This window comes from Martes martes (genome assembly GCF_963455335.1).
Source record: "Martes martes genome assembly, chromosome: 10".
In the NCBI taxonomy this organism is placed as follows: Eukaryota; Metazoa; Chordata; class Mammalia; order Carnivora; family Mustelidae; genus Martes; species Martes martes.
In genome coordinates, this window is record NC_137898.1 from 114,206,836 (window position 1) to 114,234,834 (window position 27,999).

Below are 27,999 nucleotides of genomic sequence, written 5' to 3' on the forward strand. Positions count from 1 at the left end.
TCGAGCCCTGCTCACGTGACCGCTGCGATGTGAGATGACCCGTGAAGAGGAAGCGCGGAGGCTAAACATGGCGAGAGAGAATCGATTATGGAAGCAGTTCACAATTTAGATTCTAGTGATTATTTGTGGATGCGGATATGGATGCTTCGGGAGCTCGAACCAGGGCATGGGATGATATAATTTGGATATTGCCACTGAGACGATACCTTCTTTAATGATTATATTTCAGATGTACTGGAGGTTTTGTGATCTGCCTGGTTTTGATTTGCAAAAATGTGAATGACTATCCTTTACCAATTAATTGCTCTTATTTAAGAACATGGCAGAACTATGGTAGCTTGAGCATGATATCTATGCATAGAATGTCTCACGATCAGAAGCCTGTTTATGTTCCTTCTGTACAGTTGTATGACTATTGTATTTCGTAGCGATGGACCTTCTCTGAGTACACTGAGCTGTATGTCACCCTTAGGGGGTATCCTATCACTCTCCATCAGTAACGGACCCCACCCTCACGGCGGACGCCCTGGACAAGACAGTTGCAGAGTTTGACACCGTGGAAGACCTGCTCAAGCACTTCAATCCAGAGTCATGGCAGGAAGACCTTGAGAATCTCTATTTGGAAACCCCCCATTATCGGGGCAGGTCCTACCATGACAGGAAGTCAAAAGGTAAGAGACAGACCCTTGGCGGTTCTTCCCAAGCAGATAAGACCACTGATAGTAACTCTCGGTGAGGACTAAACTCGCAATATATGTAACTCACTAAAATCAGAGGATTACTCCCAGTCTTATCCCATATCTCTCCGACAGCACCTTCAGATGAGGTTCTGGGTTTATCATAAATTGTGTTGTTTGTATGGGACTAAGAAAGAGCTAAAAGAAATCTTATAAAATCATCTGGACCAGCTTCTTGCATCTTGGCGAGTAAGGTATTATTAGCCTCACTGTCATTGGAAGGAAGCACTTCGGTACAAGCTGTGTGGCCTGTGGGCAGTAGAGGAGAGATGAGTGTCATGGTCTCTCGCCTCTAGGGTCAGTGCCCATATGGTGGTCCGCTGGGCCTCTCCAACAGATGGGAATGTTGATTTAGCTCAGGACTCGATGATGGTAGGATAGGCTCCTGGAAAAAAAGTAGTCAGAACTCTTTGGAAGCTTTCATGTTTTCCCACTCAGCGTCTATATTCTTGAGTGGTTTTATGAAGGTCTACTGTGTGCTTGGTGCCCTGGAGGCTTCGTAGGACGTACAAGTCCGAGAGAAGACACAAGGAAGGCCTGGGGTGACTTGGAGGGGGGTGTGTGGGCATTCATTCCACGGGAAGTTTCAGGCAAATATCATGAGGGGAGGAGAGAGGAGCACTCACAAGAAAACATCTTGAGTTAAAACAATAATACTGAAAGTCACAAAAAATGAATATCTTATTTATACGTCTGAGCAATATGATCTGAGATGAGGGTGTTTCTTTGCATGTTTAAATTAATAGCGAAATATCTTGTAATGACTTTCATTGGATAAAACTATAGTTTCTAGCCCTTTTCATTCTTGCTTTATTTGCTAAAGTTTATCATTGAAATTTTCACTAAAAGTTTCATAAGACTCGTTTGCACCACAGATGTGAAGGTATTTTGCTAACATAGAGCTTGTTTCCTACATTTTATAATGTCAGGGGCGCTTTGAAGAACTGTGAACTTGGCCTCCTCTGGTAGAAAATGCTTGTGTCAGTAAGCATGAGATGTTAGAGCATTTGTCCTGGAATGACTCATTAGTTAGCTCCTGTCTGGGTCTGCAGCTTATGGCTCAGGCCTGGAACTTTATCTACTTAAAATGCACAGTGAAGGGGTGGACAGGGAGTCCCTGGTGTCCTTGATGTCCTGGAGATACGCCATAGGCAGATCACTGGAGCTCTCAAACAGAGTCTCCCCGGGTCTCAGGCTGGATTCAACTCAGACAAGAAATTGCTTTTCTGTAATATTGCTGTCTTTGGGTGTCTACTTACATCAACTTGAAGGAAAGTAAAAGATTCACAGTGTTTCGAAAACCCCCCCAAAAAACAGGAAAAAAATGGTAATGGACAAAGAAATGAAAAACTCTGACTCTGTCGTATCTTCCATACGATAGCTACTTGAGGAGCAATTCTGCTTGGAACCTATCATTTGGATTTTTAAAATTTAAAAATCACCTAAATCCATCACTTTCTTTCCCCCAGAAGTTACGTTGAGTTGTAGGCAGAGTGTCCGGGTTCGAATCCTAACTCTGCCGTTGACAGGTGTTGTGAAGGTCCAGCAAGTAACTGGTCTTCCTGTGCCTCTGTTTCTTCTGTCAACGTGTGTGATTACATCTACCTCGGATAGTCATTAGCAGGGCCATGGAGAGCCCTGGCACATAGTACTTGTGCAAGAAACATCAGCTAGCTCTGGCTACTGAGAATTCCGGAATATGTTTGCATTGCTGTGCTGGCGAAGCCTTTCTTGTCCCTCATCCTCTCCCCCTGAAGCCCTCCACCTCAGACAGAGTCTGGAGTCCTCCGGGTGCCACAGCCTTCCTGTGTCCTACTACTGCAGTTAACTGTGTCTTGGTGTCTTCTGTAAGGCAGTGTGAGATCCTAGGACCTCCGGGTCTGAGTAGTAAGTCAGGTGGGGAATGGTAGGAAGCTGCGGGTGCCTGGTCCAAGCCACACTGACTCCCAGCCTCTGAGGGTGGGGCTGAGCTGTCGGTGCTGTTTTACAGCCCGTGGGAGACTGCGCTCCGTCCTGAGTGGCAGCCAACGCTGAGGGCCACAGTGTTAGACATTGTTCATCTGTATCGCGGGCTCTCAGCACGGCCTCCGTGAATGTGTGCGGAATTAAAGATATTAATAATCCAGCAGGGGCATTTTTCCAAAGTTTATAGAAACCCGCCCCATAAGACTGAGGACTGTAGCTTATTAAGAATGCCTTTGGTCCTGACAGAACCTCGCAAGAACACTCAAGGTGAATTCCGCGTAGTCCTGACGGAGTCAACACTTCTTTCCCTGGTTGGCTTGGGTTCCATTTCTTTTTTTTTTTTTTTTTTTTCATATGGTAGTTCTGTTTTTAATTTCTTTTTTTTTCCTTACCACTAATGAGTTTATTTTATTTTTTTTATTTCTTTTCAGAGTAACAGTATTCATTGTTTTTGCACCACACCCAGTGCTCCATGCAATACATGCCCTCCTTAATACCCACCACCTGGCTCCCCCAACCTCCCACCCCCCACCCCTTCAAAACCCTCAGGTTGTTTTTCAGAGTCCATAGTCTCTCATGGTTCATCTCCCCTTCCAATTTCCCTCAACTCCCTTCTCCTCTCCATCTCTCCATGTCCTCCATGTTATTTGTTATGCTCCACAAATAAGTGAAACCATATGATACTTGACTCTCTCTGCTTGACTTATTTCACTCAGCATAATCTCTTCTAGTCCCATCCATGTTGCTACAAAAGTTGGGTATTCATCCTTTCCAATGGAGGCATAATACTCCATAGTGTATATGGACCACATCTTCCTTATCCATTCGTCTGTTGAAGGGCATCTTGGTTCTTTCCACAGTTTGGTGACCGTGGCCATGGCTGCTATAAACATTGGGGTACAGATGGCCCTTCTTTTCACTACATCTGTATCTTTGGGGTAAATACCCAGTAGTGCAATTGCAGGGTTATAAGGAAGCTCCATTTTTAATTTCTTGAGGAATCTCCACACTGTTCTCCAAAGTGGCTGCACCAACTTGCATTCCCACCAACAGTGTAAGAGGGTTCCCCTTTCTCCACATCCTCTCCAACACACGTTGTTTGCTGTCTTGCTAATTATGGCCATTCTAACTGGTGTAAGGTGGTATCTCAATGTGGTTTTAATTTGAATCTCCCTAATGGCTAGTAATGATGAACATTTTTTCATGTGTCTGATAGCCATTTGTATGTCTTCATTGGAGAAGTGTCTGTTCCTGTCTTCTGCCCATTTCTTGATATGACTATCTGTTTTGTGAGTGTTGATTTTGAGAAGTTCTTTATAGATCCTGGATATCAACCTTTTGTCTGTACTGTCATTTGCAAATATCTTAATCTCTTGTTTAGAATGGCCCTAAGGCAGGTCTGTACTGTTTCTGGAAGCCCAGACCAGTGTCCAATGTCCCTGCGCTTGTATAAACGTGCTGACTTCATTGTTTATCATTCCGCGCCTGCCATACCACCTGCATGCCTGTCTCACACACGAGGACAAGTCCGGTTTAATGTCTCAGCTGTCGCTGTCAGCTTTTCGAACTTAAGAAGTACAAACTCATGGTTTCTGATCTGTTGTATAAGGAAGGGAGCAGTGAATGCAGAGTGGGGACAGAAACATAGTTACAGATAATGGAAGTCTGTTGGTTGACTAATAAAGAGTGAACTCTGTAGGATCCTGAAAAAATTTCCTCTTGTCAGTATGATAATTCTTTAATGTTGTTGTAAAAAGCAAGTATCGGTTATGGATAGCTGTTGAATATCCATTCCTCTGATTTGTCCAGATGGATCAAAGGGACATTTTTTGTGATATCAAAGAGCAGGATTCTAAGATGACCCTCCAATGTGAACGTACAAACACAGAGTTTTATAAACGCTAAAATAAAACACAAACGCACAGGGTGCAGAACGTTTGTAACGAGGTAGGGATAGTACCTATTTAGAATTAAATTGTATGCTTCGATTTTAGTCTTTGTTTGAAAGCATATTTGGTGACAGGGAGATTCAAGGTCTTTCTAAGAAGAGACTTGTACATGGAGACCAAGAGGTCAGTGAGATTTGGGGAGAAGAGGAGAGAAAAGGGACAATAACATTGCCACATATTTTAGCCAGAACTTCAGCACATAAGGTCAACTTTTAAAAATTCGCAAATAAAAGATAAGCTCAGACTTATGTATCACAGCTTCTGGACTAAAGATAACACTACAAGCCCATGTATCCCATGTTTAGTTTCTTAAGGGGTATGGAGAAAGGGGCGACAAGGATTATCAAAATTTGTCCATAACTGCAGTTCCAAAACTCAGTTCTTACCAATAATTTCAACCTCATACTTTCACTGAAAGCTGCCTAAAAATTTAAAAAAAAAATCAAGTTCAAGTTGCATTTACTTTTTCTGATGAGTCTGCTAATGATAAAAAACGCTTGCACATAATTAAGTAAAAAGTTACATGGATTTTATGCAAACTATAATCATCACAAGACCATGGTGGCCTAAAGGAAACCACACTGTGATTTCTTTACAGCACAGTCCTTTGAATTTAGGGGCAGCACAACTTTATTCAACTTCGTAACTGACTTTGGATATCTTTAAGTTAAAAAATGATCAGCCTTACACTCTACTAGAGCGGGGACTCATTGAGATGCCATTTATGGTCATTAACCATGTAAATGAGATCTGCTGGGTTTTGTTTTTGTTTTTGTTTTTTTAACTTATTCCAGAAGAACTTGACTTTCCCCAAACACTGTGTGCCATAGGAAAAAAATCCAACAAATTAGAACAAGAGAGAAGCCTGTTTTCACAGCATCAGTGTTGGCCTTCAACTATGGATATAATTGTTACAGCATTCCAACCTAATAGTTTTGAACGAGAGTTTTACTTACCACAAGTAAATGCTTCCCCAAAGGGTTGCTTTTTTTTTAATGCATGTGTCAGAATTCATGTGCACTCCTCTTTAAAAAAAAAATCAGTATTTCTACATTAAGTGGAATAAATGTATTGATATTAAATTGATTCTAAGTGATAGGGTTTGAAATATGTTTTTTTTTTAAATATTTTGTCTATTTACTTGACAGAGAGAGACAGTGAGCGAGGGAACACAAGCAGGGGCAGAAGGAGAGGGAAAAGCAGGCCTTCCACTGAGCAGGGAGCACAAAATGGGGCTAGATCCTGGGGCTCCAGGATCGTGACCCCAGCCGAAGGCAGACGCTTAACCAGCTGAGCCCCCCAAGTGTCCCTGAAGTATGTGATTTTTACAGACTCTAAATGGTTGGGGGTTCTAACCCTGGGACGGTAAGTAACCCATTTGAGAGGCTCTGATACCCATTCTGTGATTTCTCACATGGCATTATTTTGCTCTAAGATCTAAGCCACTTGACTTCTTAATTTGAAAACGATCTGTGGGTGAGTAGCTAGCCTAGAATCTGAGGATTCAGTGACATAAAGATCAAAATGTCTGACTTGGTTCTGAATTCTCCCAAGTCAAAATACTTCTAATTTTTAAGTTTGTCATTTATTGCTATTTCTTTGTCATGCCCTTGTCTACGAACTAGGACAATCAGGTTTTGTTCTTTCAAACATAATTTCGAGTAAGGGAAATAATTTCATAGTATATTAAGACGTGAATGTAGTTTAGAACGGGCTGAAGCCATCACAAGATGAATGCCTTCACTTTGCCTGTTTGCTATCTGGTAGCAACTCGCCAGAGGCCTTTGGCTGACACTAGTGATGAATCCGGTAAGTCAGTCTGGAGATAACCTCCCCTGTAACTATCTCTGTGTCAATTAAACGAGGTACAGGGGACATTAAATCAAAACAGATTTATTTTTCTAATTTCTGAGGTTGGAAGAGGGTCGGTTTCCTTGAACTTGCTGAACCATGTCATATGCCCCAAGTAAAAGCCGTCTTTATCTGTATGAAAATTGTCCTCCACAAATTTGATGGAATGAGAGCAGAATGGACGCGGCAGCAGGAAAACCATGGACTCTGTCGTCAAGCACACTTGCGATAAAATTCTAACTCACATCCGAAGAACAGTGGCCTCGGGGAGTCACTTGTCGGCCCCTGGGCGGCCGCGTTCTGCCCTTTGCAGGACGGCTCTAGTTACAACCACTTTGCAAAGCTGTGCTGGGATGAACAAGAGAGACTCTCTAACACGGGCCCTCGGCAAGTTATAGCTACTACTGTTACTTAGGTAAAACGGCACAGAACCAAGATATTTCTGTGAACTCTTTCTTCTCCCCTGGAGGGCGGTCAGATAACCATCGCTAATCTGGAGAGCCTCCTACGGAGTATCCAAATATTGTCAGGTTTAAGGATCTGTAAAATCAGTACACTCTTTACAAGTTTACAAAATAATCGGCAAGTACTAAACTTTTCTAGTTTACCCCAGAAACTGTTTACCCAGAAACTTTTCTGGCTTGTTAGATGTTTCCTTTGAAAAGCACTTTTTTTTTTTTTTTAGAGTGCAGCCACTGTTCATGACCCATAGGACTTGTAAGTATCTGGATTCCCCGCTCAGTTCGCCAGAAAGCGTTAACGAAAGCCGCAGTTTTGTTGATCACATTGTGTGTATCTGTGCGGGCGCACGTAAAAGCTTTGAAGGGAGTCTCCGTGCGGGGACAAGGATTTTGGTCCTTTTCCTCCAGGCGCCTCACTTTTCTCCTACATGATGAGGTTGCCCATCTTTGTGGGTATCCTGACCCCCTTTCATTGCCCATTACCCCCCTCCCATGAAAGCACATTGACTAGAAAACACCATTTAATGGTGGAGAACAGTAGGTGACTTTGGTGTCTGGGGTGACGCGTGTGCCTTTCCCCCAATGGTCACTCTGGCTAATGATGGATGTTTTTGCCTCCTGGGTCCCTTATTCACTTTTTCTGGGAATCATTGGGATGCCCCCCCTGCCCCACAGCAACCTTTTGTCCTGTGCCCCTGTGGATGCAGGGAGAGCGCACACCCTTCCTACAGCACACGCTCCTTTCAGAACCACCAGTGCTGGGAAAACCAGTTCATTGAGTCTTGACTTACAAAGGACCATGTTAAGCCCCAGGGAATTAAACTGAACACACATGCCTTCTGACATGGGGATCGAGGTGAATGTGATGTTCCTTCCCTTAGTGACCCCAACTGCAGCATCTCTGCTGTTTGGGGCATTCTGGGCTTAACCTTATTCATTTATCTGTTTTATTCATTGTGACAGTGTTTTGGGGGATACCTACCGAGAGCTAGGATTTGGATCTGTCCTTCACACACCCTTCACTCATTCAATTTTTAGGTTTTTTAAGATTTTTTTATTTTAGAGAGAGAGAGAACATGAGAAGAAGGGGAAGAGGGAGAGAAAGAGAGAGAGAATCTCAAGCAGATGCCATACTGAGTGTGGAGCCTGACGTGGGACTTGATCCCATGACCCTGAGATCAAGGCCTGAGACAAAACTGACTGCATGACCCGAGCACCCCTTAACTCATTCAATCTTTATAAATTTCTTGGAAGGAAAGTACCATTATTGCCAATTTATATACTAAAAGAAAATCAGAAATGTCTGATGATCGTTGCAAAGGAGAGAGTCGTGCCATGAACTGGGGTTTGTTTGCTGCACAGGCCAGGCTGGGGGGAGCTCAGCGGTGTTTCAAGCTCTGAGACTCAGTCTCGTACGTGAGAGAAAGATGTTTCAAGACCCACTTGATTCTTATTCACCTCCTAGCTTGTTTTCCTGTTTTTCGTTGCGTAGATGGACTTCACACGTCCTACCAGATCACAGTTCCTAGGGTTCAGAGAATTGCCTTCTGATGGTATCAGCGGCTGTCTTGCCTCATTCAGCACCTTGCAGACAGCCGTGCACTCATCCGCTTTGTTGTGTACTCATCCGTGTTTGTCAAATACCTACTCTGTGTCCAGCGACCTTAGGCAGGTCACTTATGTCCTCTGCCTCTCGGTCCCCACATCTATCAGATGGGGACAGCTGTGTCTACCATGAGGGTCTGTTACCAGAAGTCACTGAGAGTCGCACGTATGACAACATCTCACAGAGAACCAGGCACACAGTATGGTTCACGCATCACTTGGCAATGTTTTTAAACCCCGAAAATTTGCTGTTGTCTGATTGGGAACCTGGTGACATAGGTTAATCACTGTAAGTACACGTGGTAGATGTGTCCATTCTTGAGAAACTTAACCAGCAAACGGAGTCGCGAAATTCATGATTTCAAGTTGAAGATATCCTGATATTTTCTCATTAAAAGTTATAAAGTCATTGCTCTCTCCAGATTTATTTGTGCTTCCAAATTGGGGTTGAGGTGTGGAAACAGTTTTCACAATTATGGGCTGATTTATGGAAGAGGGAGTCTGAAAATCACAATGAGGTTGTAATGTCCATAAAAATGAACAGACTCCTCCTGGGGAATTTATGAACCTTGAAAGGGGCTGAGAAACCCTAGTTACTTGGTGTAAAATACTACAATTATTCATATATCCCCCTTCCCTCCCACCCTCACCCAAAGTCTCATAAATCTAGGGTTGTAGAATCAAAGGCTCATTTTTAGTGTTTTCCATAACACATTGTGGCCCTTTTCCCCATGGGGCAGAGGGTGTATTTCTGGGTGCGTCAAGCCTGGGAGCGAGCCTTCCCGACGCCATCTTCTCCCGGTGGCACTGCTTCTAGATTCTGTGGGTCTCAGGGCCAGTCATTGCCCCACGTCATTGTTCCCCCTCGGTAGAGCTGGTTCTCGAAGGCTAGTTTCTCCGTCCTGCACCAGCAGCAGTCTGATTCCTTCAGATAGTCCAGACAGAAATCTGGATTGAGGAGTAGGGCTATCAGTGTCCGAAACTCTCTCTGACCTTGACTTTAAGTTTATGGGTATCCATTCAGAGTCACAGAAGTTTTAAGGAAAATCAGAAACACCTGTCTGGGGTGCCATAGGGACTTCAGTTGTTTTTATTGGACTTAGTTATTCCAGACATCCTGAAATGGCGTGTGTGCTCTGTCCTCAGAGATGCCGTACATCTTTCAGCAGGACTTGGTTGAAACCAAATGGTTTTAGGAGAGCGGGACTTAAATGACCTCCGTTCGGGCTAAGCCCTAGGAGAGGAGGAATCCAAAGGTGATTAACTCTCTGCTTCCCAGAACCTTGTGTTTTAATGGAAGAGAAACACCTAAATAAAAGAAAGGGGCGAAGCAAGGTCTTTGAAGTAAGGGCTATGGCAGAAGGCAGAGAAAGTGTGGTGAGCCTGTAGCGGGGGATCAGAGGGGATGGAGGCTGAATACGGCTTTTGACTTGAGCCCTAGAAGATTAAAAGGACATAGTAGACTTGAGTGCTAGGGAAAGTGAGCTAGAGTGACAAAAGCATGGTACTAAAAAGTTACACATATATATATATTTTATATGTAAAACACATAAAATATATATTTTTATATTTTAAATTTGTTTTTATATAATATATATATAATTTATGTACATGTAATATGTATATATACACATATATAGCCCTACTTCAAGCACACGGACTTCCCACGCCTTCAGCACATGCTATATATATATGTGTATATATATGTGTGTGTGTATACATATGGTAATATATTGGTGGTGTGTGGCTGCTAAAAGAGTTTATAAAGAATTTGAACACTGTGAAGTCTTGGTCTGGTTGTTAGAAAATGCTTCCTGGCTCTAAGAACTTGGGAAAGTCTAATTGGAGACCCAGGGGACTCCGGGAGATCAAGCGAAGGCTGGTGACACACACAGCCAAGGAATGACGGATGGAAAACCAGCACGGCGAAAGCCGCCAATCAACTTGACACCCAGGGGCTGACCCAGGGGGATCATCTCCCTGTTAAGCAAAACAAGCAGCAAATCAAACCTGCGTAGAGAGAAGAAAATCAAAAACAAAAACAAAAGAACAGCGCTTTCCTACATCCAGAAGGAGGACCTTATTTTGTTTCGCAGCAAATTTTTATATTCACCAAAAAAACTTGAAATGATCGACTTACAAAAGGACTGTTAGAATGTTATCGTGAGCCGTTGGCACCCACGCCGCGTGCCAAGCCTGTGGGTCCTCCCGCAGGCACACATCGGAGACACTGCCTGCTCGGTTCCAGCCCAGGGGGTCCACGGGAAGAAACCAGATACCACAAGGGAGCAGGTCAGAGGAACGCTGTGGTTTCCCGGTGCATAGAAAAGTTGTTTTTATGCCGTGCTGTCGTCTGCCAGGTGTGCAATCGCATTATGTCGGAAGAAACAATGTCCATAGCTTGGTTAAAAAAGGCTTTAGTACTAAAAATGCTTACCCGTCACCTGAGCTTTGAGTGAGCCCCAATCGCTGATCACAGATCACCCTAACAGATACCATAATAATGGAAAAGTCTGAAGTATTGTGAGATTTATCAAAATGCAACAAAGGGGACAAATGCTGCTGGGAAAATGGCACTGATAGATTCGCACAACTCGTGTTGCCACAAACCTCCACTTTGTGAAAAAGGGCAGCGTCTACAAGTACCTGCAAGCGTGGTGAAGCGAGACGCGACACCGCGAGGGAGGTGCGCCTCTCCCGGCTGTATCTGTCCTGCAAAAGTGGTCGTCAGGACCCAGCTCGGGTTCCCTCTGAAGACAGATTTTTGTTATCAATCCGTTCAGCTCTCTGCGTGGGCTTGCGGCCGGTTTGCATGACTAAGACCGCAGGCCGGCGAGGGCAAGAGGGTGCTTGTCTTCATTTCTTCTTCAGATGCAGATCGTGCGTAGACGTGGGCTCCTTCAGCTTGGGGGCGATGGAGAAACGCATTATGTTGTTCAATGTCAAAGAAGAAAATAGGCTCTAGGCGGTCAGCCAGAACCTGGAGTACTTCTCCAGCAGAACCCAGTAAATGAGTGTGCGCGCTCGGGGCGCACGGGCTTGGGGGTACGTCATTGGCAACATCTCGAAAATGGCAGGTCACGGTCTGTCACAGACCTGGGAAACCTGGTTCTTGGGACAGCGAGTGGTCCTCCGGTGGGGAGACCCCGGCGTGGTTCACGGAAGCTGCTCGTTGCCCCCGCAACCCCCGCCCGCCTTCAGATCCTCAGACCACAGCCGGAAGCGTGCGGAGGCAGGAGAAAGCCTGGATTCAGACGCTAGCCTGGGTGGCTGGGATCAACCAGACCAGGCTGACTCTCCATCCTGTCCTCCCACACTTGAGCCTCAGTGGGTCGGAGACTGAATGCAATCTCCTGCTTGACACGTCCCCACCCAGTGCTCAGACCCCGGAACTCATCACAGCACAAGGATCTCCTGCAAAGGACCTGTGCTTTGAGGCCAGGGCTACAAGAAGAGGGGCTCTCCTGTCCCGTGCAGGGCCCCGCATTGGACTAATATGTCCAGGGAAAGCCTCTGAGGACGGGGCCCCTTCTCGGCTCTGTGAACAGATTGTCAGTGCCCAGCCCGGAAAACTGATGTCGAAGATCCATGGAAAGACAAGCCTCAAAATCAAAAGGACAGCAAAAGAGGGATTATAACACTACGTCCACAGGGTGAAAGGAGGGAAAATCGATGACATTCCGGGGCCCTTGAATTGCATCTGGGCCTTCCTTGCTGCCCTGTCCTGTTCCTATCTGGAGACAGAAGCAGGAATGGAAAACACAGCCTTCTCCCCGGATCCCCTCCAGAGGCTCAGGACGAGCCCCCCTCCGGGGAGGCCCTGAAGTCTGCTCACCACTCCGCCTGCTGCCCGCGTCCTGCTCTGTCTCGCCCGTCCCCTTTGACGGGGAGCTCAGTGTCCCCTGCAGAACGCCGGCAGTCACGCCTCGCAGCTGTTTGCATCCGCTCAGAAGCATGTTTTATGCCAAGTTCTATATCGAGTGCCTTGGTGGTTTCAGTCCCCGGAGACGCAGGGCAGCTGGATGCTAGGGACTCAGCCCGGGCCACGGCCGAAGCAGTCACATCGGCGACCTGATGCTAGAATGGACAGCGTCGTCCATCTCTTCCTGGTGGGCAGGGAATGGAGGGGACCAGGGCTGGTCGGTAAAGCACTTACGTGATGTGAAGAGTCCTGCTTCCAGACGAGGCAGGAGGACGTACCTCTCCCCGGTTTGCTGAGGGCACCTTGACGCTTCGCTGAATCCCCGGGAGAGGCATGCTGTCTCGGGGCTCTGGGCTATCCCGGGGAGGAGGCTGCACCTGTTCCCACCCCAGACCTCCTACGGCACCAGGGAGCTCTTCCTCCTTCGGCTTTCAGGGACAGCGATGCCCCCGTCCTCCTAGATGTGCCAGAAACTGGGGCCAAAGGGGGAAGAGCTCCAAAGCCCAGTGTCCCATTTCCCGTTCGCCTTAACGGGGGGGGGGGGGGGGCAGTGAAGTGCAGTGATGGGTAGAAGGTGCCTCGTGGGGGCTGACCTGGAGACCCTCAGCACACGCCCTCCTGCCTGTCCCCCTCTGCCTTCCTGCACCCCAACCCCTTCTCCTCGCTAACAGCACCTGTTGACTGCTCGGCGGTCGGCCAGATAGACCCCCGTTACCATACGGCTGCTGCAGCCGCTGGCCCCGTCCTCGGCGTGGCCCTGCGCCAGCCAGCGTCACTGTTTGTCTCAAGGTGACACTTGGAATGGATGACGGTGGCGCTTCCTAATGCATTTACGTAATCCTTCCTGCTCTGCTGGCCGTTACTTCCAAGGCTTTAGCAGCAATAAAACGGTTCCTTTCCCAGGACACAGCTCACTCGATTCAAATCTGGATTGATTATAGCTAAACTTAGGACGCGTCTTTACAAAGGAAGGAAAAAACAGCAATACATGATGCACAGAAGTTACTCAGCATTTCTTCAGCTGTCCCCTTCCTGCCCTCCCCCGGTGTCGGTGTCACGGGCTCAGCATAAGGAAGCTGGGGGCGGGGGCGGAATTCCCTGCCCTTGAGAATGAAAGCCTAGTCGCTCCTGTGGAAAGGCTCTCGGGGCAGGGCATCAATTAAGTCCTTAGTCAGGGCGTCGTCTGCCCATGTGGCCAGACCTTCCGCTGACTTCGTGGTGTGAAGGGGACCGCTCATCCCCTGAGCCTCCCTTGTTTTGGGTTTCCCTCACCTGCGTTCTCCCGACAGCATCCCCAGCCTCTGGCTTTGACCCCAAAAGAGCGCCCTCGCCGCTCCTCAGCCAGTTTGGGTTTAAGACCAAGATGCTTGCAGGGGCTGGAGCGCAGAGGCAGCCTGGTGCTCGCTGTCTAACCTCGCCTTTGCGGGGTTCCTCCCAAGCCCTCTAGGGCGTGGTCGGAGGGCCTGTTCCCCAAGCGCAGAGAGGATTGGCTGGCTTTTGCAGAACACTGAATGGAACCTGTGTAAACACAGTCATATAAATTTAATTCAAGGACATACTGTGACTAGAATTGGAAGATTGGGGGTGATGCTCTTAATTCACAGACGCCCCAGGGACCACACCCCCTTGGCCATCACTGACCCAGAGTCACGACCAACAGAGAGAACCAGAGAAAGGCCTGGATTTTTTTGTTCTTTTTTAACCATTTGACTTGAAGGGGAAAGATGGAGGAAAGATCAAAATGAATCACGATGAATAATCCTAATCAGCACTGACTGCGTGCCAGACACACTCGAGTCAGCCTCCGATATTGCTGTGGAACAGGTAAAGTTCCGCTGTTGACATTTCCTAGATGAGGAAACAGAGGTTGGAAGCAGCTGGGTGCCTTTCCAGCTCTGGGGAGGGAGGCAGCTACGGCTCCGGGGCAGAGCCCAGCCCGTGCCCTCTCTGCGTGGCTGCCATCTAGGACCCAGGGCACAAATATGCCTCAATACCCACTCCCCAAAATGCCAGCTTCGTGGACATTTTGGTTGACTTTGGAGTCAAAATGAAGTTAAAACCTTTTCTTCTTCCTACTTCCCTGTAAAATTGCATCCCCAGCCAAGCATAATAAAGTAGTTGTGCCTAATGCATCCCCGATAGATTTCAAATTATATTTAAATCATGGTTTAGAGTTCAGGTTTTATTGAGAATTGAGAGGCCATGTATTTTGTTGTTGTTTTTTTTTTTTTAGATAAAGGCAGTTATTTTAAATTGCTGAACATTTCATTTTCTTTCCTTGGAATTCTTTTTTTATATTGAAAAAAGTATAAGGAAATGAACCAAGATAAAGATGTAGCCACGTTTTTGAGTCTTGTTTTTTCTTTATTGTTGTTCTTTTTTTCTTTTCAAGCACATGAATACTTTTATTAACATGGTCATTTTTTTCTAATACACATGGTATTCATATTTATTCTATATAATTTGTTAAATAAATTATCTGATTTATTATTATTTATTATTATTATTATTGGAGGAGCAGATGGAGTCAAAAGAGAATCAGATTTTCCACCTCGCATGTGAGGTTGGTAGATGGATCCCAAGGACAGATTCAATGCCTGCATTAAAGTCATTCTCCCAGCATCTTCCCACGCGCTTCCCAAAAACCCATGCCGGGAGCTTCTGCTCCGGGTCGGGTGCTGGCTCACACCTGTGTGTGTTTCTTACAGTCGACCTGGACAGGCTCAATGATGACGTCAAGCGCTACAGCTGCACTCCCAGGAATTACTCCGTCAACTTAAGAGAGGAGCTGAAGCTGACGCACGTGGTCTTCTTTCCCCGCTGCCTCCTGGTGCGGCGCTGTGGGGGCAACTGTGGCTGTGGGACCGCGAACTGGAAATCCTGCACGTGCAGTTCTGGGAAGACTGTGAAAAAGTATCATGAGGTATGTCCTTCTCAAGCACGCATGAGCTCTTTCCCGCTGGAAATGTTAGGGTAGGGTGCTGGATGATCAGGCCATGGGTTACAGTTGTTCTAGTTGTTCACTGCACAAAGGCAGCCAGCCGGAAGGATGATTGGGAGCTGAAAATATACATGAGCTAAACTTACCAAGCCAAATGCCCTTTCCTCTATTCTTTTTCTTTAAAGATTTCACTTATTTATTCATTTCAGAGAGAGCAACAGCAGAGAGGTGGGGGGCAGGATCAAAGGGAGAGGGAGAAGCAGACTCCCTGCTGAGCGGGGTACCCCATGCCAGGCTTGATCCCAGGACCCCGAGATCATGAATGAGCCGAAGGCAGACACCTTACCGACCGAGCCACCCAGGTGCCCTTGGACTCTGTTTTCTAATCATCATAAAGCAACCTGTGGGACAACATCCTTGTTTATTTATATGATCAAATGCGTGATGCGGTGATTCAGAGCTCACGTGACCTCTTTGTAGTAACATGGTGGCATTTGTAAAGGCTGTCATGGCAAAATTTAGGTCACTTTAAGAAAATTCTAAGGGCCAAACTTGAATGCAGTCAAGTCCTTAAGAAATTTAGGAGAGTGAAGACAGCAAAATGCAAATTGACAGAAGATGTTTAGAGAGACTTTTTAATTCTCTAAATAGGATATTATTTTTCTTCTAAAAGTACCATTTTTTCCTAAAGACTGCTGAGTGCTACCTGGGAAATCAGCTGTGAAAGTAGGCAAAGCTAAACAAAAGTAAATATGAAGATAAAAGAGGAACTAAAATTTAGGGAGAACAGAGTTCTGCAGAACCCTGTGTTCCTGACTCTCTGTTCCTATCACTAGTAACACTGTGCTTTTCCTTTTTGAACACGTAGCACTTTAGTGAGCATTAAAAGATTTAAGGGGAGCTCAGAGCTGTTCCTGACCTTGGCAGCAGCTGTTACTTCCCAATCGTGGGAGCATTTCCAAGTCACAAATATGGAGACTCGGTTTTCACATATGTGAAATGGGACTAAGACATTATAACAGATAATCACTTATAGAGTGGTTCTGGGGCTCGAATAAAATAGTGCATATGGAATGCCTTTTGTAAGATGTGAAACATCATAACGTGCTTAAGAATAAAACCTAAACAATGAAGCAGACATTATCATTAGAAATGATTGTTTGCGTTGCTTTTCCTCTTGTATCCACCAAAACAAAGGAGTAAAGTGTGCCCCCTAAATAAAACCTCCAGCTTTTAAAAGGTTTTTGTTTTTCTTTTTTTAGTCCTGAAAACAATAAGACAATACAAACAAGTTTAAGGAGGTGACTTGGGAGCTAAATGAGAACAGACACGTCATAACTGGTATTTCCAACTTGAGAAGTGTAGGAAATTAAATGCCACAGGGACCAGGCTTACCTCACGTGGGAGAAACACATTATTTTAGACTTCCATAGAGCTTATTTTCTTAGTCATAAGAATTTCTTACTCCACCCTGCAGTTTTCAAGGGGAACAAAAAAAATGTTCTCCTGTCCAGAGAATGCTATAGTCTGCGTTCATTGTGTATTATTTTTGTATGACCCGATGAACTCTAGATTGGATGTTGTCCTTTGCATCTAAGAACCTGAATTTTGTAATGTTTAGTCAGACCCTGAGGATCAGTGTCGAATGCAGTAATCAGGCTAGAATTAAAATAACCTAGCAAGTGACAAGATCACTACCTAGGCATAAATGCGGAGGAAAAACAGTTAAGTACAGGCCTTTGATCTACTGTAGAGTGCTTTATTTTCCTCTGGACTCCACTCAGTTTGAAGTTACAGCTTCATTTTTTATATTGTTTGTTGCAGAAATGGCCGAGTTGAACGTGCACACCACCCCTTTAAAAAAACAAAACAAAACAAACAAACAAACAAAAAACCCTCACATCCCAGACAGTGAATGCTAAAGAACTCTGAAGGGTCCCTTTCTTGCTTCTTTTCTTGTCTCTCTCTGCCCACCTAGCAATTACCTGTAAATTTCTGTTCACAATTAATACCTAGAAAGGGAAGCCCTTGATCTCTGCTCATCACAGGAGCAGGTCTGAGGCGCCAGCCTCTTTGTGAAGCTGCTCTCTGCAGCAGCTCTTTGAAACATTGGAGCGTAGTATTTTTACTGCAGAGCTCTGCACAAAGTCACTCTGCCAGGCTGTGGACAAAGGGACAAAACAACATCGACACTCTCTCAGCCGCCGCATACCTGACACAAACATGTCAGGCTCCTTGACCCCCGGCTCCTAAAATACCTTGCCACATGTCACAGTGGTCCCTCTGCTGAGTGCCCCGGGGAAACAGTAGAAGCTTGTCCCCTTTCCAGCAGTGGGGGTGGCTTGAGCCTGGCTCATTAGCGAAAAATCCTCGTTCTTTGTTCTATTCTGTATCTGTGCTCTAACCCAGAGACACAAGAAATCGGTTTCCCCAGCCGCTGCTTGTAACTGATGAGATGTGAAATGAGTTTCCATGGGCCATGAGCACCCTTAAGGGGTAACTGGAACTTATCACACAAGCAGGCCTGTGTGACTCTGCACAAATATTTCAGCACTCGGCGTTTAAGGCATAAAATGGGAAAAATTATAAAGCTCCTAATGAAGCTTAGGTAATTGTTCTTTCCTTGGGCCATGCTGTTTTCCAAGCAGGGGGTTGAGTGGTTTTTCCCTGTGTGATACAGTGTTACCTTCTTTATGATTTCCTGTTCTCCAAAGCTTGTAGGTATCCTTTAAGGCTTTTTCCCTGTTTGCTAATAATAGTTCTTTGCAGCCTCTTGGAATGCATAGGGTACAAAAGTTACTTTGGGGTAGTAAGTTTTCAAAAGGAAGTTTCCAGAGAACATACCGCGTAGATGCTGTTATTTCAGGTCCCATCTTGCCTCGATAATGTGCCATGAAGGAGTAGGATCTTCCCTAGAAATAAGGTTACCTTGTAAGTTAATCTCAGCGGTTTGTCATCCTCTGGTTCCTTGTCTATGGACGTTCAGGCAACAGCCAAAAACTGACGGAGCAGCAGAGAGAGAAAGATCAGAGTTAATTTCTCTGTCCCTCCTCTAGTGATTTTGTCGCGATGCTGCTGTAACCGTCCATCGTGTCGAGCAGAACTTTCTACAGTGAAGGGAGCGTTCCCTACCTGCCCCTCCCAGTACGGCAGTCGCCGGTGACGTGTGGCTAGGGGGCACTTGACGTGGACCCGACACAAACGGGAGATGGGACTTTGAATTCTATGTGATTTTAACTTATGTAAATGTAGATAGCTACACATGGCTGGTGGTTGCCATATTGAAAAACACAGCCTAGACCCATCTCTGTTTCTGGACCGAATGGAAAAAAAATAATGACTTTAGAAGATTCTTTTTATTTTGCACTAGAATTTTATATTAAAAATCTGCTTCCTATTAACAGCTGAAGAGTCAGGACATGTAAGCACATGTTTATATATGAAAAAAAGGTGAATTACAGGTTTTAAACTGTTGAGCTTCAGACTTGGGATAAAAGAATTATACTTTTAGGTTTCTACATGTTTTAAGCATCTGGTATAGAAACAAATTTAGCTAAAATTGGAAATTGAGATCAAGGAGACAGGAAACAAAATGAGTTTGTGAAGAGTTTCTACTCTGTGGCAAAAGCAGTGAGATTTGGGGTTATGATTCTAACCAACCATAGCGAAAGTCAAGAAAATTTGGTCCTTTCTCTGGAAATAGCGTTTCTAGAGTAAGGAGAGTCTCCCTGCTTCATCCTCTTTTTCTCTCTTTGGGTGAGAGTGTGAGACCACGCTCCCGGGGGCTTTTCCTGTGTTTGCAATGAGACGGGCCAATAGAGCAAAACACCGTCTGACCGGAAAGAAGATGTGGCCCCTGGTTCCAGCTTTGCCACGTGGCATGCAGCCTAGGGGCCTAGGAGTTCCTCAGTTCATCCCCACAATAACCCCCAATTTTGGGTTCCCAGGCAGACTTGAAATGACACGGCATCCATTAACCATTACACCATCCTACCCCCCAAATCCTACCTTACCTTACACAAGGAAGAGAAGCAAATTGGAGGTGGCAGTGCTAGGTCAACATAAAGGAGTAAAGATGGGATCAGACAATCAGCAGCTAACGTTGATGGAAAAGTTCACTCGCACATCAGTGATGACACTGACACTGGGCTCATGGGGCTACTGGACAGATGCGAGGGCAGAAGACTGGAAAGGCCAAAAGAGTTGTGGGTGGAGTTTTCTGAGAGGTCTGGCTTCCCTGCAGCCTCTATGGCTCCCCGAGTGAATGGACCCTGCATTTCAGTACAACCGAATGTGCACATTCCTTCCCTTGTAGACCTAGCTTCCTGCCATCACTTCACACACCTGCCTTGGGCCGTGCTCCCCCTTAGGTAGACAAGACCATCTTTGACATGAATGGTCCTCCATGCCAATTCTGCACTCTGAATGTGATGCCCAGTTAGCATTCCATTACGTTTTCTGGAGTGGGTAGACATGAGCCCTATAAGGTGCTGTCGAAATTATGGAACTGCTTCTGGACTGCAGCTGAGGGCACCCCCGCAGTAGCCCCCATGTGCTCCCAGAAAACATAATGTCTACAGAGAGCAAGATTGGATTTTCAGTATTCATGAGCATTTTATGGACCCTGACCACAATCCCAGCCTTTGGTCACCTGCAGACTTCATCAGCCAGGGAATCGTTACTAAACTCTGTCGTCGATGTCTTTCTTACTAGTACCTTATCTTACCACATGCAGTCAGTCCTTCTGCTGGGAGCCTCCGGGTCTGCTGGGACTGCTGCCCGCAAGTCTGGTAATTACCCAGGCAGAAAATAACGTGTTATCCCTTCTCGAGATGTTTTCGTTCATAATCACTTAGGTTTCAGAAAAATGGTCTAGCAGCCCTTAAAAAATCTAAGCTCTCTGCACATTTTTCATGAAGTCTAGAAGCATGGAAAAGCTCAAAAGGGAAGCAAAAATAGGAAGCTTTTTTTTTTTTTTTTAAAGATCAGAAGCTATGTATATGGAGTACAGCCTGCTTTAGAAGTTGGGAAGAATCTTAAATAAACTCTTAATGGTTCCAGCTCATACAATGCATTTGTCCTGAAATATGTGTTTGTCAGCCGTTAATCTGAGAACTATTAAAGGCATTAACCTTTTTTTTTATATATATTCCCAATAAAGAAAAACCCAACTCAGCAGATAGCTTTTCTGCCTAGTCTTGTTTTATTAGTGGAATAGCTTTATGGCAATGATTCATTCAGTGGTTTATTGGCAACGAGGTGAGTAAATGAAGTGAAAAATCTTTCATGATGTGGTAATTTGCAGATTGAGCATCTTTGACTTTGTGTAGCGTTGCACAAGCCACCACCCAGCTTAGTCCTTCTCCAATTAGTCCAAGTCAACTTTGCCTGGACGCGTGTGGTTTTCCAGGTGGTGGAGAGGGCTCAGGGTTTCCACCCACAGGTAGTAAGAAATGGCTGGCGGGTCGTCAGTGGGTTTTTATTTTGGGGTGTGCTCGCAGCTGTGAGCCCTAGCTCGGAAAATAGGAAAGCGTTTTGGGATGGTCTTATTAGTATGTGTCCTTCGGCGGCTGAAATTCATTCAGTGGTTCCTTCCCTTTAAAAGTGACCAGAGAACCTATAACCAGCCAGTTTGCCTTCCCAGATAAAAGCTTTTCATTTCTCTTTTAACGTTCCATGCTCTCTCAAGTCAGTTTTGCTTTCTTCCTCCTCTCAGTGCTGCGTACCTGAACCTCAAGCTATTACATGGTCTGAAAGCTTTGAACATCAGCGCTGTGATCAGCCGGGAAAGCCGTCCGATTTCCGCTTTGTTCAAACAGTGCTTTCCGGTCTTGTCTGGGAGAGTGTCTGCCAATTCAGTTTTTTCTCTTCTTATCAGCAAAACACATACATACCATGCTCACGTTGCTTAATATAAAATACAGGGAAAATCCCTGAACCATCAGGAGACGGGTTAGAAGAACCACCGGGGCTCTGTGCTCCCGCCAGTGCCAGGCTCTTCTGGGGGCCGTCAAATGAGAACGCAGAGAGCCCCGGGAGTCCAGGGGCCGGTCATCACTACTCATTAGGCTCTCATGACAGTCATGCTCTTCAGACACTCATCATCTTGGGACTCATTTCCCTCCCCTCCGTCTGCAGACCCCCCAGTCTGGTTAACATAGAGTCTGGGACAATAGCGACTAATGCACATCGGAGCAGTTCTCGGCAGAGCTACGGGACTCAAGCCTGCAACGCCTTGCAAGCGCGCCGCCCAGGCAGAGCTCAGCTGCACTTTTGGGCCATCACGGGCGGGGCCGTTCCGTACCCAAAATGTCAGACATTCTGCAACCACTGTTGCTGGGTGGGATTTTTGGAGGGGGGGAGCCTTTTTGTTTTGTTTTTGTTTTTTGTTTTTTTACTTATTTTTTTCATGAAGAAGCAACATCTTCTTTGGTTCCCCTCGAGTTCCCAGCAGGCGAGCACATGGCGGCCACACACGGAAGGCAGATCCCACTGTGATTCTGCTCTTGGTACTTCAAATTTTCCAAAACTGTGAAAGCATTACGAGTGGCCCAAAGCGTGGGGCACTGTTTTGGGCCCCTGCTGTATTTCCTGGCTTGTGTGTCTGTCCCCTGTGTTTGCTGGAGGTGCAGGGAGGGAGGTGACGAGAGGAGATGCAGGGGGGAGGTGAACAGGAGAGAGCAGGAGCGTTCATGGCTCCGATGGCACCAGCCCCAGCCCAGGGCGCTGCTTCACCCGCTGCTGCGCGCAGCACGCTAGCGAGCCGTCCCCGAGTAAGTTCCCATGGCATAGGCGAGCTCAGCCACGTGGGGTCGAGTCCCAGTGCCAGGTCTGTAACTGTGGGCAAGTAGCTTAACCTCTCTCTTTCTTCACGTATGAAAATTAGGAAAGTATTAATATGTCGCAGGGAAGTCCAAATAATACTTGCAAAAAAGCCGCTTATGACAGCATGTGGCATCAATACCATTAGTCGTAGTTTCCGCTGTCCCCGCCCTCGAAGCGCTCCGATCCAAAATAGAACACAAAATAAATCGGGTGGAACCGGGTGACAGGCTGTCAGCGTAGTCGAGTCGCAGGAGGGAAGGAGAACAACAGAACGAGTTCGGAGAACGGCCATTTGGACTAAGTTTACCAACAGTAGATAGTCTGGAGTGTTTGTGTCTCCGGCAGGAGCTCTCGTGGGGTGTGCCCCCCCCCATGTGCTCCTCAGCATCCTTCGGGAGCTCTGCTGCGAGTGGGAATCCGTGTTCCTCTCAGTACCAGCCAAGTGCAGGCTCCATGGCTTGACTGAACATGGAAGAAAGAGGCTGATCTGTTCTCCTCCTCCCTGGGGCCCCCATGGCCCAGCCTGGCTTCATACGGGGGGACAAGTGATGAGGACTCTGCACCCGCTTTTCCTAGCCGAGGGTTTGGGTCTCTTTCATGACTCCAGGCAGGTAATGACGTCAGGACGAGCAAATGGCTGGGAAGGAATTCCTGGTCGAGGCGCAGAGGAGCACCATGAAACGCCCCGCAGAGTCCAAATCTTGCTTTGGAGTCCAAAGAGTCCAGAGCAAGATTTTGCCACACGTCGCCTTCACCTGGGACCAGAGTATGCCAGGTGCGCCCCCGCTCTGGCTCCCATGTGGAGCCCGACAGCCCTTGGAGACACGAGGAAATCACAGGCACAGCAAAGGGTGTGGGTGCCAGGGTGCTAGGACCCTAGCGGACAGAGCCCAGTGCACAAGTACCAGTGGCTGGAAGACCCCGCACAAGGCACACGGCCTCCTTGAGGACCTCGGTCCCCCCGTCTATAAAATGGGGTTAAGGACGCGTCCTCTACTACGTGACAATGTTTGTCGGAGGGGAGAAGAAATAATGTGTCTGTGCTCATCCTTGGAAAACTATAAAATACAATATCGTTGTATGGTAGTGCCTGCTGGAGTTCAGAGTCTGAAAGGAAAATGGGAAAAAAATCCAAACTAACGACTGACAGGAGTCTGAGAGCATATAGAGGAGAAGCGGACTGACAAGATCGTGTCCGGGGGAGCGCGTGTATGATTTCCAAGGCATCGTGTCTGAGATGAGTAACGTTTGATTTCAGCAAAGGCCACTGCAGGGAAGAAGTTAGCTTCCATGTAAATGTACTAAAATTATGTTTCAACTTAGATATTTTAAATTTTTTATTTAAATTCCAGTGTGTTAACACACCGCGTGATACTAGTTTCTGGTGTACAATACAGTGATTCAACACTTCCCTTCCCCGCCCGGTGCTCATCACGACAGGTGCGCGCCTTCAGACCTGTCCCATTTCCCCTGCCCCCGCCCGCCTCTCCTCTGGTGACCAGCAGTGTGTTCTCTGTAGCTCAGTCTGTTTCTTGGTTTGCCTCTTTCTCTCTTTTCCCCCCACTTTGCTCATTTGCTTTGTTTCTTAAATTCCACATTTGAGTGCAATCATTTGGTATTTGTCTTTCTCTAACTTACTTCCCTTGGCATGATGCTCTCCAGCCCCACGTCATTCCAATCAACTTACTAACTTAAAAGATTAAGGATATACTTTATGAAGAACAGCTGTATCGATACAGTATTGTAGAAAAATTCTAGTGGAGCCTGGGCTGTTTTAAATTGCAAAAGGTATTGCATTTTAACAAATGGATAAGAACATACACGCATTTTCACGTAATTATGGCCACTACGCACCTTCATCAGGCATTACATCAGGGCATTACATCAAACATTTAACCACACCGGCGTATTCACGTTCATGACACTATCCGTTGTTCTGTCTCCAGAAGTAATCAATACTCGGTATTGTATTCATCAGTAACATACGCTCTGTTCGAAGAATATTTATGACAGTGTTTGGAGCAGCGCTCGGCACAAAACGGGCCCTTGGAAAGCTGTCTTAAGTGCCCGACAGGACCCCTGAGCTCATCCTGGCGCCGCCAGGTGATGCCAGTGGTGTTACCCTGTGATCAGGTGACCACGCCGCCCAGGTCGGGAAGTTGACGATTGTAAAAATATTAACGTGAGGGCATCATCATCGCAAGCCCATAGCTCTTACTGGCTTCTCAAAGGGTCGGGCACCAGTTGTCATAAAGAGCAGAAGGGGCATCTCGTGGTGCTACACCCTCCGGGCTTTCTAACAGGCACTGTGCTTCTGGTCCTAGGTGTTGAAGTTTGAGCCGGGCCATTTCAAGAGGAGGGGCAGAGCAAAGCACATGGCTCTCGTCGACATCCAGCTGGACCATCACGAGCGCTGCGACTGTGTCTGCAGCTCAAGACCCCCTCGATAAAGGGGTGTGCACACACTTACACTGAGCACGAATGGATCTTTAGTTTGAGGAGGGTGTGGCGCGAGACCCTTTTCCTCCCAGCAGCTGAACTTAACTACTAGCCTGCAAAGCAATGAATACAAGTGGTTGCTGAGTTCCAACCCAGCTTGGTTAGCCGTGGCAAGTAGCAAGGTATATCGTCAACGTCTATAGCCCAGAATATAGGATTGCAGCCAATAATAGTGTCAGAGAATCCATACACGTACGTACACATACGTACATACTCTTCATGTCTCTGTGTCAATACATCAAACGGCTTATTCCGTGTCTACAATGAGGTACACCAGAGCTGATGCATGGTGGAGTATTTTAGACGCTTAAAAATCTTTTGACAAATTCAGGGACATTTTAAATACAGGAAACATGACCTTAGGAGATTCAGAAGATTATTTAGGTTATTTTAAAATTTGAATCACAAAACAATCTTGGAGCTTGCTCTTTTAAAGAAAGCACCTTGTATATTAAAAACCAATAAATGAGCTTTTCTTATATATACATCTTAACTGTAAAGAAAAAAAAGGAAAACTATGGATTCTGGGACAAAGGCACAGACCTAACCATGTTTCCCATGGGACACACTATGTGCTTACCTAGGTAGACAATACTTGCCCATCTCCAGAAGCATGCCATAATATAGATGCTTTAGAAAGTAAGTCATTAAGTCTTTTTCTGCATCTTGGTGAGGTATGCAAATTCATTGAACACCTGTCTCCAAAAAATTTCTCAGAAGGTTTATTATTATAATCCTCCCAGAGACAGTTTATTAACTGTAGCAGAAATTTGAATTGTTTCCTTCTGGAAAACACCTCCACAGAAATAACTCCTTTGGAAAACGGCTTGGGGACTCTGTATATGACCCTTTCCAACTAGTGTTCGTTGAAAGACTTGGGTAGTTGAAAGTAAGAACAGTGAACGTAGAGACGGGAACGGAACTGGAAATCGGATGGAGTGTTTGATTGGGTCCATACTTAATATTGGATCCAGACCTCTCCAAACTATGCCAGTCCATTTTATGTCTCTTGCATTCGTGCTCCTGTCTCTCTGATACACAAACGTGGATTTATAATGGCATTTAAATTTGGCAAACATCCTGAATTATTTATAGCCTAAAAGGTTTCCTGTATTAAAACCACCCAGTTTTATTGATGTAACTTCCTCATCGTGCCCTCACTCTCCATTCTGAATTCCTGTTTGTGAACTAAGGGAAATCAGGCCTGGAGTCTGTGGTTCCCTGCACACCTGTGGAGCTCGTTCTTAGAAGGCTGTCCTGCGAGTTACAGGGACACACGTTGGCGTTGCTCCACCGCTAGAAACCTTGAGTCCGCATCGGTGGTCTCCTCATTCTTCCCTCCCAGGCTCCCCAGTGTCTATTGGAAAGGAGACTGAGTCCCGGAGTAGGAAGTGATTCATCATTCTCCAGGCTCAAGAGAGAGAGGAACACTGAAATCCAGATAGCCCCAGGGCTACTCAGAGAGAGAGGTCCACTTTTCTTGCTGCCTGGAAACAGAAAAAGGAGAGCCGACGTCTCCCGTGAGTCCAGGGCCCTAGTGACTAGGACCGCTTCGAGTGAGGGGTGTGCGGCGTGGGCTGCACCAGCCCAGTGCTCAGGCGAGGGGTCGAAATCCACCGGGACTTCAAAGCGTGGGCCACATTCCCCACCGTCCTCACTCGTAGTCTCCTCCCCTCTCAGCTCTGGAGACGGCCGGAGGCCATTGCTTATTGACGATGTGAAAGTTCCCTAGAAGCACCCAGCGTTCCCGCCGCGGTGGGGTGAGCGCGGAAATCCCTGGCTTGTTCAGCTGCCCAGACTCCCAGAGCACAGTCAGGAATGTCCCAAGCAGACACCCTCGCGGTCAGGGACCCGCTGGTCCCCTTCACAGCCACGGGCAAGTTTACCGTGAAAACATCGGCTTGGGCGCCCAAATCAAATGTGTGTCCCCTCACGGTGGCCTGTGCCGCTCACGCCGTCGTGCAAGTGTGAAAGATTAGAGTGTTCTCCCCAGTTTTCAATAAACCTTCCAGGCTGCAATAACCGGGGTGGTTTTCGGTTAAAGCCCTATCTGTGCTCTTTATTTATTAGCTGAAATGGAAGCAGGCATATTCGCTCACTTTCCTTTCTTCTTTCCCGAGTGTTTTATTAAAACGTCTCCCTTGGTTATCTGTTATCTGTTGCACTTCCGACGTGTAGCCAATAAATCTGTTTCATTGCCATCAGAGGAGTAGAAAAGCTCGCCGTACAAATTACATTTCAAAACAAACCCTAATAAATCCGCATTTCTGCATGGCTCGCTCACCTGGAATAATGGCTTTCATTCACTATGTTCTTATGGGGCAGAACACTTCCATAAGCGGAACTGGTTGTTTTTTGTCATATCGGCAACACGCACTTTTTTCCTCTCGCCGCGTTCTTCTATAGCAGATGTAATATGGCTCTTATCTTCGTGAAAAATATATGTTGCTTTTGAACAAAACTACTCCGTTACTTAGTCCCCAACGGCACTTTTGAAAGGAGTACAGTGTTACGGCCTTACTTTCACCAGCGCACGCAAGTCTTCGGGGTGACGGGACGGGGTGACGTCTGTGGGCTTCGTTTTGGGAAGCAGGAAGGGCGTGGAAGGGCGCGAACCTCGTCCCCCGGCAGCAGGCTTCGGCTCCGTCCCTGTCCCGAGGCTGGGCAGCCGGGCGACGCTTGAGTGTCGCTGTTCTGCTGGGCCCTTGTGCCTTTTGGACTGTTTGTTTCCCCGCCGGCCGTTTAATAAAATAGAGTCGCGTCTGACATCCCTCCCCGAGGACGGTTCACAGCCTGTCTCTTCCTTTGGGGCCCGACATCAGTACCATCAGGACTCATTTCCCTTTTGTCTGTCCTGGAAGCTTCTCCCCTCTCGAGGGGCAGCCCAGCCGGGGACGGGGGAGGGGGGGTGCTCCCGGCTCAGGGAGACCAGTGAAGGGTTGTGAGCCTAAGGACTTTGATTATGATCGGGGGCGGGGGAGCGGGCACAAAGGGCAAAGCGAGCTCTGCTCAGAGGAGAACTTGAGCCTCTCCTCGCAGCTTAGTCCTACCGGAGGCAGCCGCTGCTCCGAGCTGGGTGAAACTCGGCCACTTCATTTAGCTGAGTGGCTTCAGGTTGCTTGGGGAAAGGCAGTGGAGATGTGTTTTCTGTGCCAAGAATCAATTTTCCCATCGGAAATACCAGCTAATGTGTGAGACAAAGTGTGGGGAGGGACAGGAAGGAATCCAATAATGCTGTGCATAG

General features: G+C 46.6%; 1 protein-coding gene across 1 annotated transcript in view; it reads left to right on the forward strand.

Annotated features, from left to right (window-relative positions):
* The window catches only part of PDGFD (platelet derived growth factor D), a 226,993-nt gene extending 199,784 nt beyond the window's left edge, over positions 1–27,209 (forward strand). The window contains exons 5-7 of the mRNA XM_080816075.1: positions 473–671; positions 15,199–15,413; positions 24,581–27,209. Coding sequence (XP_080672201.1) covers positions 473–671; positions 15,199–15,413; positions 24,581–24,706 — 540 coding nt within the window. The 3' untranslated portion in view covers positions 24,707–27,209. The remainder of the gene's footprint in view (positions 1–472; positions 672–15,198; positions 15,414–24,580) is intronic.
* The last annotated feature ends 790 nt before the right edge of the window (positions 27,210–27,999 follow it).